The sequence below is a fragment of the Dasypus novemcinctus genome, chromosome 7 (assembly GCF_030445035.2).
Source record: "Dasypus novemcinctus isolate mDasNov1 chromosome 7, mDasNov1.1.hap2, whole genome shotgun sequence".
NCBI classification, from domain to species: Eukaryota; Metazoa; Chordata; class Mammalia; order Cingulata; family Dasypodidae; genus Dasypus; species Dasypus novemcinctus.
The window spans coordinates 3,540,320-3,554,177 of record NC_080679.1 but is presented as its reverse complement, the minus strand read 5'-3'; the positions used below and the strand labels follow the sequence as shown (position 1 = coordinate 3,554,177).

Here is a 13,858-nt window from a genome sequence, read left to right as displayed (position 1 = left end):
AGGGCTCTCTGAATCTCCAGAACGGCATCTCAGACTCCCCTGGACTGAGTGCCCATTTCACGTCCAAGGTTAATTAACCATAATAAATGTTTTCTTTTTAGGACATTGAATCCATCTGGATGAAGAATGATTATGATTTTCCCTATAGGAGAGAACGATGTGATGCCAGTGGTCCTTGTTCTCTAGGGAGACAGGGGACAGTCCAACTCTGATCTGCTCCCTCCTGCTGTCACCTGCCTCCCCTCTTCCCCCTATGTCCTTTCTCAAGGCCATGCCACTCAAAAGAAATGAAAACCTCTCAGGGGCCTCTTGGGAGGAGTTTGAGCTGATGGGATTTGAGGGCGGCCCTGAGGTCCAGGCCTTGCTCTTTGTAGTGTTCCTGATCTTTTACATGGTCACCATCCAGGGGAACCTCACCATGATCGTGGTCATCACCCTGGATGCCCACCTCCACTCCCCCATGTACTTCTTCCTCAAGAACCTCTCCTTCCTGGACCTGTGCTACTCATCCTTCATTGCCCCTAAGGCCCTCACCAACTTTTTTTCCTCCACCAAGCACATCACTTTTTCAGGATGTGCCACACAGTTCTTCTTTTTGTCACTTTTTGCTACTTCTGAGACTTTCCTGCTGGCTGTCATGGCCTATGACCGCTTCATGGCCATCTGCAGCCCCCTGCGCTACCCCATCACCATGCGTCCCTCAGCCTGCGCCTGCCTGGTGCTGGGCTCCTACTGTGGAGGCTGCCTCAATGCCATCCTGCAGACCAGCTTCACGTTCCACCTTCCGTTCTGCAGCTCCCACCGCATTGACCACTTCTTTTGTGACGTGCCCCCTCTGCTCCGGCTCGCCTGCACTGACACGGCCCTAAATGAGCTGGTCATGTTTGGATTCTGTGGCCTCATCATTGTGGGCACCACACTTGTGGTCCTGGTGTCCTACGGCTACATCACCGTGACCATCCTCAGGATGCGCACTGCCGCCGGACGTCGTAAGCTCTTCTCCACCTGTGGCTCCCACATGACCGCAGTTTCCCTGTTTTATGGGACCCTCTTTGTCATGTATGCCCAGCCAGGAGCTATAGATTCCATGGAGCAGGGCAAGGTTGTGTCCATCTTCTACACCCTGGTCATCCCTATGCTCAACCCCCTCATCTACAGTCTGCGGAACAAGGACGTGAAGGAGGCACTGTGGAGGCTGGGCCAGAAATGTGGCCATGTGAAGGAGGGTGGGCAGGGAGAGACGGTGTCCTGAGGGCTGGAGGGGAGACTCAGAGGTCATTGGCTGAGCTTTGAGGAAGCCATCCAGCAACCCTGCCATGTTTCTTGAAAGCATTAGGGTCCAGGAATTTACTGTGATATTTAAAGTGATAAATTATGTTGTTTGGCATCAGAAAACAAGTGATTCTTCTCAGGAGCAGTAATAGAAATCTAGAAATTTGGCCACAAAGCGGGCAGAGCAATAAGGGGAATTTGAAGCCAGATTAAGTTCACATTTTCCACATGCACTGGTGTAGCTGTGTAGATGGGCATTCTCTGTGGTCTTCTACCTGCAGTTAATATCAGTCAAATGCCAATAACCCCAGCTGAACTGAATGTGGGAACTTCTGATGTGAAGCCCTGCTCTGACCATAGTGATATCGGGGAGATTGCTAAGACAGTGCTTCCTCCTCAACTCTCAGTTTTACTTCCTCCCCCGTCCCCCTTTCTTCCTAAGGCTTAAGGTCTCCTACAGGCCCTCAGAGGGAGCTGGTGCTCCTGCTTTAATGCTATAGTGTGTCTTTTGCAGGACACTGCGTAAGCCAGCAACTGGCTTCTGAAAACCCTGACACAACCCCATGGAAACTTTTCAAAGAAATGAACATTTTAACTGAGCTGGACTAGGGATGATATTCAGCTACCTGAGACAATGAAAATGCTTCTGAGCCACCACGACATCTCAGAAAAAGGACCATACTCTAGGTAATTGAAGTAAAGAGAACAGGGAGAAGAAAGTGCTATAAGAATCATGTGAATTCTCCTGGTAGAAGGTGAAACTCCAAGAGCCTAAGGCTTCCCCTTCCCAACACCACTGTGTTCCTTGTGGCTGATGAGGCTCACCCTCTTTTCACATATGTAGTAGTCATCGGGATATTATTGCGAGTGTTGCCATGGTTTGCACATTTTATTTACTATGTTTTTGCCATTTCCTTACTGGTTTGTAGACTTCTTTTTAATATTCTAGATAGGGGCATTTTATTGATTAGAGGATTTTCAAAATTCTTCTTCCACATTGGAGTGAGCTGGACTTTAATGTTATAATTGGATGGCAATTGTGCAGAAAATTGCATGGAGTGCCATGATGTTTGATTAATATGAACATTTATGAGATTGAGGGCAATGTCTCTATATTTCTATATAGAAATCCTCTTCTAGATGTGTACCTCGGAGTGAGCAAAGGTTATTCACTGCTGAATGATTCATGATTGTAAAAAGAAGATTCACACATCACCCCAGATGTCCTTGCCATGGGTTGAGTTGTGACCCTCAAATTGATGCTGAGGGCGCAGCTGCCCATATTTTGACTGTGACTATATGAGGAAGAAGGATCATTGCAGAAGGCACTAGTTAGAGTGAGGTCCTAGTGTAGTGCCTTAATACCCATGACTTGGGTCCTTGCAGAAGGGCAGGGAGGAACAGACAGAGAGTGGACGTGGCCATGTGAGGGAGGAGACAGGGATGGAAGCTGCAGTTGCCACCAAGAAATGCCCAGGATTCCAGCACCCAACAGAAGCTGGAAGAGGCCAGCCGAGAACCTGCCCCAGGAGTTAAGAGAAACCATGGCCCTATGGCACCTCAACTGCAGACTTCCAATCTCCAGAACTAGAAAGGACAGTTCTCATCTGTTCTCTTTAGTTTGTGGCACTTTGTTACAGCACACCTGGGAAATTAAAAAATCCCAAAAAGAATGCACTAACAAATTGAAGTCTATAAGCAGGAAAATAAAAAAAAAAAATTGAAACAAATGAAGTAGAATATGAAGGACATGGAAATAAAATGTAGAATGGAAAAAGTAAGCTGCATATATACATATTCAGCACTTCACATTCAGGATCAAATTAAAAACACACGTAATAATACATTGCATCATTTATGGGTATAGTCGTGTCCAGTGAAATCATTCTCAGAGCATAGTCATACACGTGGGGATTGTCTGGAGAAAGGAGAGAGGCTGGGCATGGGGTCAAAGAGAATAAAAGGGACTTCACCTATCTCTGATGATATATGTTGTATCATTATTAGAAAAGTAATCCCCCATGTCCCAACCCATGGAGGGAACAGGGTGAGTCAAGTGACATGATGGGCCCAGCTGGGGAGAGGGGAGTGCCACAGCCTGCCTGGCCCCCTCCACCTCACCCACCTGGAGGGTGAGGGCACCTGCTCTCCACCATGGGGTTGGACCCCCAGTTCAGAATACCTCCTGGGTACAGGCTGGTCCTAGCACAGCCCCTCTTACAAGATCTCAATGGGATCTAATCACTTGAGAAGCTCCTACAGAAACATGTGCTGAGTCTAAGTGAGGGATGGAGCCCCTTCCGTCCTTTCCTGGGGACCTACAACCACATCCCATGTCCAGACCTCAGAGGAGAAAGCCTGGTGTGAGGCGAGTCGCCAGCACTTTCCAAGCCTGGTTCATTCCTGAAATCTGCTCAGTAGTAATGGAAAGCTCGCGAGTTGGCATTGCTCAGACCTGATGCACGAAATGCAGTTTCTGGACACCAAGATGGAGGACCTGCTGCCCAGCACCTGGGATCTTCCTGAGGTCTGCTCCTCTGGGCACGACTCCCTGGCAGTAAGGGTTCAGAGCTGGGGGATGGAGGGCCCCCAGCTCTACGTGGCTTTACCTGAGGGTCAAAGTTAACATCCCTCTGGACAGTGCCCCCATTTAGAACATAAATGATAGGTCATCTGCAGAGTTTTCCTGAAGCAGACCCTGTAACACCCTGATGGCCCCAGAGGCCTGCCCTACTCACCCTCTATCTGCACGGCCCCCCTTCACTCCAGAGCCCGAGGCCCCTGCCTCAGGGACTTTATCAGTGACCAGGGAAGGGGCTTCTTCCACTGTTTCTCTTGCAGGCTCACGGGGGCTGGTCCTTAGGGGAGGCTCAAAGCCCAAACCCAGAGGCTCCAGCCATGTGGGCGCTCCCTGGGGGCTGTCCTGCCCCTCCGTGCACTGTGAGGGCAGCTCCCCCTGAAACAGTCCACTGTAGAGCCCAGATACTCCCCTTCACAGCCCTGGGCCCTCTCTATCACAGGTCCCTGTGTGCACCTTCTAGGTCTTTCCATCATGTCCTGCCCATCCATGGATATCAACAAAGCACCTCCCACATACACACAGCCCCTAGATCAGTGTTGATTCCCCTCTCTAGGGTATAAATGCATAACATTTAGGTATTATTAATACTTCAGTTCTATCCAAAGCCATTACCATTTCAGTACAATCCCAATCAAAATGTCAACAACCGTTATTTTTTCAGAAATTGAAATACCAATCTTCAAGTTGATTTGAAATGTTAATGTTCTCCTAATAGCCAAAACCATGACCACCGTCCATGTGGCGCAGCAGTGCTCCAAAATATATTCACCAAGTTCAGTGAATGTGCCACGATGATGGAAGAGGTTGTTGATGTGGGACAAGCAGGGTCGGGGGAGTGGGGGTATATGGGGACCTCATATTTTTTCAGTGTAACATTTAAAAGAAAATGAAGGAAGAATAAAAAAAAGAAATAGAAAAATAAAATTAGAGGTCTCACACATCCCTATTTTGAAACTTATTACTAAGCTATAATAATGACAATTATTACTAAGCATTGTGCTGAGACTAGTACAAATATATAAACCAATGGACCAGAAATGATTGTTCAGAAATAAACTCTCATATATATGCTCAAAGTGTTTGTGATAATGATGCCAATTCTACTCAAGGGAAAAAAATAGTTTCTTAAATAAACGGTGCTGCGAATCCGTATATCCACATGTAAAAGGATGAAATGGACATTTCCTTCACATCATATACAAAAATTCTCTCAATATGCATCAGAAACCTAAACATAAGAAAAAATTAGAAAGCACTTCTAGATGAAAACATAGAGGAACATCATCAGGACCTTGTATCAGGCAACAGATACTCAGACCTTACACCAAGATGAATGAAAAAAGAAAAATATGTAATTTGGACTTCATCAAAATGATAAAATTTGAGTATCAATAACCTGTTAAAAACATGAGAAAAATAACCTACAAAATGTGAGAAAATAATTGGATATCACTTATTAGCTAGGAGTTTAATACCCTGATTTTTAGAAGAACTCCTGAAAGCCAAACTCAGAAAGACCCAATTTAAAAATTGGCAAAGGACTTAACTAGACATTTCTCCAAAGAAAATATACAAATGGTCAACATAGAAAAAGTGCTCAATCAACATTATTAGCAATTAGGAAAATGAAAATATAAAACCTCAATGAGATACCACTTCACACACTATAGAATGGCTCCTGGAAAAACAGAAAAATACAAGCTGTGAGAAGGATGTAGAGAAATGGAATTCATTATGTGTTGCTGGTGGGAATGTAAAATGATGCAGCCACTGTGGAAGTAGCTTGTTTGCTCCTCACAGTCAAGTATAGAATTACATAGATGTAAGTACACTGATGTTCATAACAGCAGAGTTCGCAGCAGCCAAAAAGTGGTCATAATCAGAGTGCCTACCAGTAGGTGAATGGATGAACAAAATGAGGTACACACATACAGAGGACAATTATTCAGCCATTCAGATGGAATTCAGTACTGATACTTGCTATCAAATGGGTGAAACTGGAAGACATCATGTTGAGCGAAATAAGCCAGGCATCTTGCCACTGTATATACAGGGCAACACCTATTACAGTGATGAAAGGCAAAACGTCAAAAACAAAGTTTTATAATATTTTTCATTTTTAATACCCAATTTATTTTTACTCTATTTTAATTTTTCTAAATTAGTACGTATTTTATTTCTAATCTTTAAACCTATCACTACTATTTCCTTTTCCTATTAATTGAGTTTGGCAATATATTAGACTTCATTTGTGAAAAAGTTTTGGACCACAGAGAGGCTCAACCATGGCAGGGGAGGAATGCTGGTGTGTAGTGTTCCTGAAGGGGGGCACATGGAGAATGGAATTCTGGGGCATGTATATAAGGTACATAAAAATGTTTGGCTATATGTTGGTTATTTTCATAGTAGTTACAGTTACAAATGACAACTGAGGGAGTGGTGAGTTCATATCCAGGGGATACCCCCATGGAGCAGCAACAATTCCCCAAGTGCAATGGCAAAGAACAATGAAGAAGGATGCTCTAATGATGAGCCCTTGCCTCAGCATGACTAGGCTTAGGATCCTGTGTGCCTGAAATATGAACTAGGCCTAGAGCTGCAGGGTGCCTAAGAGTTACCTCCTGAGAGCCTCCATGTTGCTCAAATGTGGCCACTCTCTAAGCCAAACTCAGCATGTAAATGCGTTACCTTCTCTCCAGCATGGAATGTGACGCCCGGGGTTGAGCCTCCCTAGCACCAAGGGATTACTACCAATCACTAACTTGTGATGAGAAAGAGACCTTGAATAAAAGGGTCTACTCAGACCATCAGAATATCTCAGCCTACATGTAGGATCTTGTGTTAAAAACTGCTTTTTGACCTTGAGTAAAAGGGGGAAATGGCAAAGAAAAATGAGTTTATATGGCTAAGAGTCTTCAAAAAAGAGTCGGGAGGTCATCAGAGGGGTCGCACTTATGCACGCCTCAGAAGGATCCCAAAGAGAGCCAAAGTAGATAAAACCCCAGGTACTGGTGCTCTGGAGGGCTACAGAGACCCACAGGCTCTACGGTCATGGCAGATGACTCTGGAGTTCAGTGCTGTGTCAGTGGGCCCTACTTTGGAATTTGTGTTCCTGAGTGTGCCACTTTTACTGAACCTGTGGTTGGCGCTAGGGTTGGTGTATACTCAGGAGACTTGAATCCCTGAACTATTCATGTGCCAAATTCTACTCTCTGGTTTGTTGGACTTACCCAGGTCAGCTAACAGGGAGGTGAAGATGGTCAACCTGCACACCAGGAAACTGAGAGTGCCTACAACTGCAAGCAGAAGAATTGCATCATCACCCTTTTGGGATCTAAGGCCCCTCTCGATATAGAGGTGGAGTGGACATCATCATCCCAGGGTCCACTGGATGGCAGAATAAAATATGGATTAGAGTGGACTAACTGATATCCTACTATAGAACTATTGTGACTAGTATTGGAAGAAATTGTAGCGTTGATGTGGAGAGAGTGGCCACAGTAGCTGCTGAGGGTAGGGAGAGGGAAGAAGAGATGTGATGTGGGGGCATTTTCAGGACTTGGAGTTGTCCTAAATGATATTGCAGGGACAGATGCTGGACATTATATATCCTGCCATAACCCACTGAATATACTGAGGGAGAGTAAACTATAATGTTAACTATTATCCATGTGGTGCAGCAGTGCTCCAAAATGTATTCACCAAATGCAATGAATATGCTGTAATGATGAAAAAGGTTGTTGATGTGGGAGGAGTGGGGTGGTGGGTGTGGAGTATATGGGACTTCTTACATTTTTTAATGGAACATTTTTGTGATCTATGTATATTCAAAAAAATGCAATTAAAAATGATGGCTGCGGGAGTTTGGGAGTTTGGTATATGGGAACTTCTTATGTTTTTTAATGTAACATTTTGTGTGATCTACTAACATTTTTAAAAAGATAACTAAAAACAATAAGATTTTAAAAATAAATAAGTAAATAAAGTCAATGGAAAATTACAACCCAATCCAAACAGGACTAACAATGGCCCAGAATCTTTAGGAATGAAAATTTGGGTCACCCCACCAGGCAAAGAACCATGGCCAGGTGAAGTGCTTGCTGAGGGTAATGGGAACATCGACTCATTAGTGGGAGAAGGTAATGATAAATATGAACTTTGACCACATGACCAGTTATAAAAACGAGGACTGTAAGAGTCTTGAATCTTTCTTCCTTGTTTCATAATGGGTATGATTGTATATGTACATAAAACAAATTTGCTTTCTTCCCCAACCTTTTCCACTATCATATGAAAAGTTTTTTTTAGTTTCATGTCATAATATTTAAGAATGCCAATTTTAAGAGTGAATATTACCCAAGGACTTGTATCTTATTCTGTAGGGAATTAATGCACTTCCAATTGTAAGCAGGAGGATTGAACATTGTTAGTTGGAAATGTGTATGTACATATGTCTGTTATAGTTTTTACTTAGAGACTAAGCATGCTTTAAGGTAATGTTTATGGTTGCCATGTTGACAAGGGATGCACTGTGTTTTTTAGGCTAATATGTCAATTCAGCCAGGTAACCGTGCCCACTTGTTTGTGGGCTAATTGTAATACAGGATATTTATAGACTCTAGTCACCAGTAAGTTAATCGCAGAGATAGCTGATTACATTCTACTCAACCAGAGAGATTGCTGTCAGAAATGAATGATGCTTTATCTTATCAGTTGAATGCCTTAAAGGGGGAAGTGATTTCAGCAGAGAATTTCCCAGGGCAACCAACATCTCCGGAAACTCAAGGACCTTCATTGGACTTTTTTTTTTTTAAGATTTATTTACTTATTTCTCCCTCCCACCGCCCCCCGTTGTCTGTTCTCTGTGTCTGTTTGCTGTGCCTTGTTTCTTTGTCCGCTTCTGTTGTTGTCAGTGGCATGGGAATCTGTGTTTCTTTTTGCTGCGTCATCTTGTTGTGTCAGCTCTCCATGTGGGTGGCACCATTCTTAGGCAGGCTGCACTTTCTTTCTCACTGGGCGGCTCTCCTAGGAGGCGCAGGGGTGCACTCCTTGCTCATAGGGCTCCCCTATGTGGGGACACCTTGCGCGCATCAGCACTGCACATGGGCCAGCTGCACAAGAGTCAAGGAGGCCTTGGGTTTGAACCGCGGACCTCCCATGTGGCAGACGGATGCCCTAACCACTGGGCTAAGTCTGCCGCCCTTCATTGGACTTTCACTGGAGCCCCTGGTTTGCAGCCTGCCTACGGAACCTGGACTTGTGCATCCCCTCGGTCATGTGATGGAATCTTATAGAATCTCTTAATATTGACATCTATCTCCTGTTGATTCTATTTCCCTAGAGAACTCTAATACAGATACCTTAAATATTTGTCAGATAATTAAAAAAAAGAAAAAGAAATAAGCCAGGCATGAAAAGACATATACTGTGCAATATCACTTACAGCAAATAATTAGAATATGCAAATTCATGGTCAGAAATTAGAATGCAACTAACCAGGGGCACGGGTGTCTGTGGGGAATGAGGAGTAAAAGCTAAATGGGTACACAGTTCTGTTGGGGTCATGAGAAAATTTTGGCAGTTGTTGATATTGATTGCAGCACAACATGGCAAATGCAATTAAGACCACTGTGTTGTATACACGATGTGGGAAATTTTATGTAGAATATATGTTATTAAAGAATAAAACCTCACTAATAAAAAAAGAGAGAAAAATTGTCTAATTGAATAACTCAGAAGGTGAAACTTACTGTAAACTATGGACACTAGTTAATAATAAATACATAATAATTTTGGTTCATTAGTTGTAACAAAAGTGGCACAGAAATACAAAAACCTTAATAATGGGAAAAACTGTATATGAAGGGGTGGTGGATATGGGAACTCTGTGCTTACTGAATTGTTTTCCGGTAATTGAACACGTGCTCTTCAAAATATATTTAAAAACTGAAATCAACACTGCCTATGATTTTAACGGGACTATAATAAATTTATATCCTAATTTGGAAAGATTTTGAATTTTGACAAAGTTGGTTCTTGCAATTCATAAACCAGGTATTTGCCTCATTTGTTTAACTTTCTTAGCTATATTTTACATTTTTTGTGTACAGATCTTAAATGTATTTCGTTAATTTTTGTCATTATTTATATTTTGAATGTTACATTAAAAAAATATGAGATCCCCATATACCCCCACTCCCTCACCCTACTCCTCCCCCCATAACAACAACCTCCTCCATCATCATGAGACATTCATTGCACTTGGTGAATACATCTCTGAGCACCGCTGCACCTCATGGTCAATGGTCCACACCATAGCCCACACTCTCCCACAGTCCACCCAGTGGGCCATGGGAAGACATACAATGTCTGGTAACTGTCCCCGCAGCATCACCCAGGACAACTCCAAGTCCTGAAAATGCCCGCACATCACATGTCTTCCTCCCACTCCCTACCCCCAGCAGCCACCATGGCCACTTTCTCCACACCAATGCCACATATTCTTCGATTACTAATCACAATAGTTCGTGAATAGAATATCAGTAAGTCCACTCTAATCCATACTCTATTCCTCCATCCTGTGGACCTTAGAATGGTTGTATCCACTCCACATCTATATCAAGAGGGGGCTTAGATTCTACCTGGATGCTGGATGCAATCCTCCTGCTTTCAGTTGTAGGCAGTCTTGGCTCCCTGGCGTGGTGGTTGACCTTCTTCAACTCCATGTTAGCTGAGTGGGGTAAGTCCAATAAACCAGAGTGTAGGAGCTGCAAGTCTGCTGAGGCTCAGGGTCTGGCTATCACATGGTCAGTCCAGAGATTCAGGTCCCCTGGGTATACACGAAACCCCAGTACCGTCTACAGATCTGGTAAAAGTAACAGGGGAGGCTTGTGAACAAAGATCACATCTGAGTCCAGCTCCATCACACAGAAACACAAACTCCAAAGTAGGGCCAACTAACATGGCACTGAACTCCATCTGCCGTGACCATAGAAACTGTGGGTCTCTGTGACCCTCACAAGAACCAATACCTGAGGTCGTATCTACTTTATCTGTCTCTAGGACTCTCCTGAAATGTGCATAAGGGTGACCCCTCTGATAACCTCCTGGCCCATTTTGGAGGCTCATAGCCATATAAACTCATTTGCCCTTTCCATTGCAGGACATCTTGGTTGCTTCCAATTTTTGCCTATTATGTATAATGCCATTATAAACAAGCATGCACATTTCTGCATAGGTAATCGTTTTCACCTAATTTCGGTAAAACTCTTGCTCAGGCATATGTTCAGATTCTGGTCAGCTTGGTAAGAAAGTGCTAAACTGTGTTCTAATGTGCCTGTGCCAATTTGCCTACCCACTAGCAGTGAATAGGAGTTCCTGTTAGCCCACTTCCTTGCCAGTAGGTGGTCTTGTCTGTAAAGAATGTGTAGTGGCATCTCGTTGTTGTGTTAGTTTGCAATTCTTTATAGACATATGATATTGAGCATCTTCGCATGGGCTTATTGCCATCTACATAACCTCTTTGGTAAAATGTCTGCTCACTCTTTAATTAATTGGATGGTATGTTTTCTTGTTGTTACATTTATGTGCTGTCTGTATATTTGTAAGTCTTTCTTCAGATATGTGTTTTGCAAGTATTTCTCTCAGTTGGCAGCTGTCTTCTCATTTTCTTAACAGTTATGTATACAGGGCACATAAAAATGTTTGGATATTTTCATAGTGGTTTCAGTTAAAAATGACAACTAAGGAAGTGCTGAGTTCCTAGCTAGGGGAGCTCTATCACATTCACCAATGGAACAGCAACAATCATCCAAGTGCAATGGCAAAGACCAATAAAGACGGATGGCCCAATAATGAGTCCTTGTTACTGATGGCTACGATTATGAGCCTGTGTGCCTGAAATATGAACCAGGCCTAGAGTTGCAGGGTGCCTAAGAGTTACCTCCTGAGAGCCTCCATGTTGCTCAAATGTGGCCAATCTCTAAGCCGAACTCAGCATGTAAACGAATTACTTTCCCCCCAGCATGGGACATGACTCCTGGGGATGAGCCTCCCTGGTGCCGAGGAATTACTATCAAGTATCAGCTGATGATGTAACTAGAAAAAGACCTTGAATAGAAGTGTCAATTCAGACCAGCAGAATATTTCAGTCTACATGTAATACCAGGAGTTAAATACTGCTTTATTTTTTATTTTTTATTTTATTTTATTTTTTATTATTGATTCTGTAAAAATATTACATTAAAAAAAATATATGAGGACCCATTCAACCCCACCACCCCTACCCCACCACTCCCCCCCCAGCAACACTCATTCGCATCATCATGACACATCCATTACATTTGGTAAGTACAACTCTGGGCACCTCTGCACCTCATGGTCAATGGGCCACATCATGGCCCATACTCTCCCGCATTCCATCCAGTGGGCCCTGTGAGGATTTACAATGTCCAGTGATTGCCCCTGAAGCACCATCCAGGGCAGCTCCAAGTCCCAAAGACGCCTCCACATCTCGTCTCTTCCTGCCATTCCCCATACCCATTAGCCACCATGTCCACTTTTCCCACTCCAATGCCACCTTTTCTCTGTGGACATTGGATTGGTTGTGTCCATTGCACCTCTATGTCAAGAGGAGGCTCAGAATCCACATGGATACTGGATGCAATCCTTCCGCTTTCAGTTGTAGGCACTCTAGGCTCCATGGTGTGGTGGTTGTCCTTCTTCAACTCCATCTTAGCTGAGTGAGGTGAGTCCAATAAATCAGATTGTAGGTGCTGGAGTCTGTTGAGGCTCAGGACCTGGCTATCACATTGTCAGAAAAATGATCCTTTCAATTCAGAGTATATGATTAGCGAATTTTGAATTCTATCATTTTTATCTACAATTTTTGAAAAAAATATTTGATTACTCTCTTTATTGCCTTTATGTGCTCAAAACACTATCTAATTTTGGAAAAATAAATCAACCTTGTACTGGTAGATAAATCTGTCATAAAATGACAAATTTTATTTATATCAAAGTTTGTTAATATTATATTGAGGATTTTTATACATATATATTAAAAGAGAAATATTGGTTTGTAAATTTTCTTTTCTAAAACATTCTTGTCAGGTTTGCTAGCAATATTATACCAACCTTATAAATGGAATTGGTAAGTGTTCTCTCTTTTTTGTACTTTCTGGAGGTTTATTTCACTGTGGCAAAGTTTTAAACTACGATCAATCTTCTTAATAGTCATAGGACTGTTTGCATCTTATGTTTCATCTTGTGTTAGGTATTTAAGAAGTGGCAATTAGATTTAGCATGGCATATTTATTCATATAGTGTTGTTCACAAATACGCCATGTGTTTTTAACATTGTTTTAGTTTCTTAGGATGCTGAAGGCAGATAACATGAAATGGGTTGCTTAAACAATGGAAAGTTATAAGCTTACAGTTTGAGGCCAAGAGAATGCCCAAATCAAGCCACCACAAGGAGATGCTTTCTTCCCAAAGGCTGGCTGCCAGAGATCATGGCTCCTGTGTCACATTGCAAGGCACATGGTGGCATGTGCTGGTCTCTCCCTTCTCTTCCAGGTTTTGTTGATTGCAGTTTCTTACTTGTGTGACTTTCACTTTCTCCCTCTCTCTCCCTCTCAGTCTCTTCATTCCATTTATGAAGGACTCCAGTAATAAGATTAAGACACATCCTGAATGAGGTGGGTCATACCTTAACTGAAGTCGCCTCATCAAAAGGTCCTGTTTATTTAATACCCATAAGAATGGATTAGATTTAAGAACATTATTTTTTTTTCGGGGGGTGGGGGGGGAATGTTATATAAAGATGCAGATTATCACAAATGTCTATATGATATGTAACATTTTATTTCAGAAACAATTTTTTTCATCAGACTTTCTAGCCATCTATCAATTTTAATTTTCCTGTCAAATAATTGACTTTGTTGAGTTTCTCTTAATATATATCCTTTATATTCCATTGTTTTCAGTGCTTCTGCCTAGGTTCTA

At 42.8% G+C, this 13,858-nt stretch overlaps 1 protein-coding gene across 1 annotated transcript; it reads left to right on the top strand.

The window, feature by feature from the left end:
• Positions 1-271: 271 nt before the first annotated feature.
• LOC131279328 (olfactory receptor 9S13-like) lies at positions 272-1,252 on the top strand. Its single transcript, XM_058301294.1, has one exon. It carries the CDS (start codon positions 272-274, stop codon positions 1,250-1,252), a length of 981 nt encoding a protein of 326 aa, XP_058157277.1.
• The last annotated feature ends 12,606 nt before the right edge of the window (positions 1,253-13,858 follow it).

Bases quoted from the DNA above. Each gene is read 5' to 3' on its own strand.
- LOC131279328 (XM_058301294.1), top strand. From the start codon at position 272: ATGCCACTCAAAAGAAATGAAAACCTCTCAGGGGCCTCTTGGGAGGAG.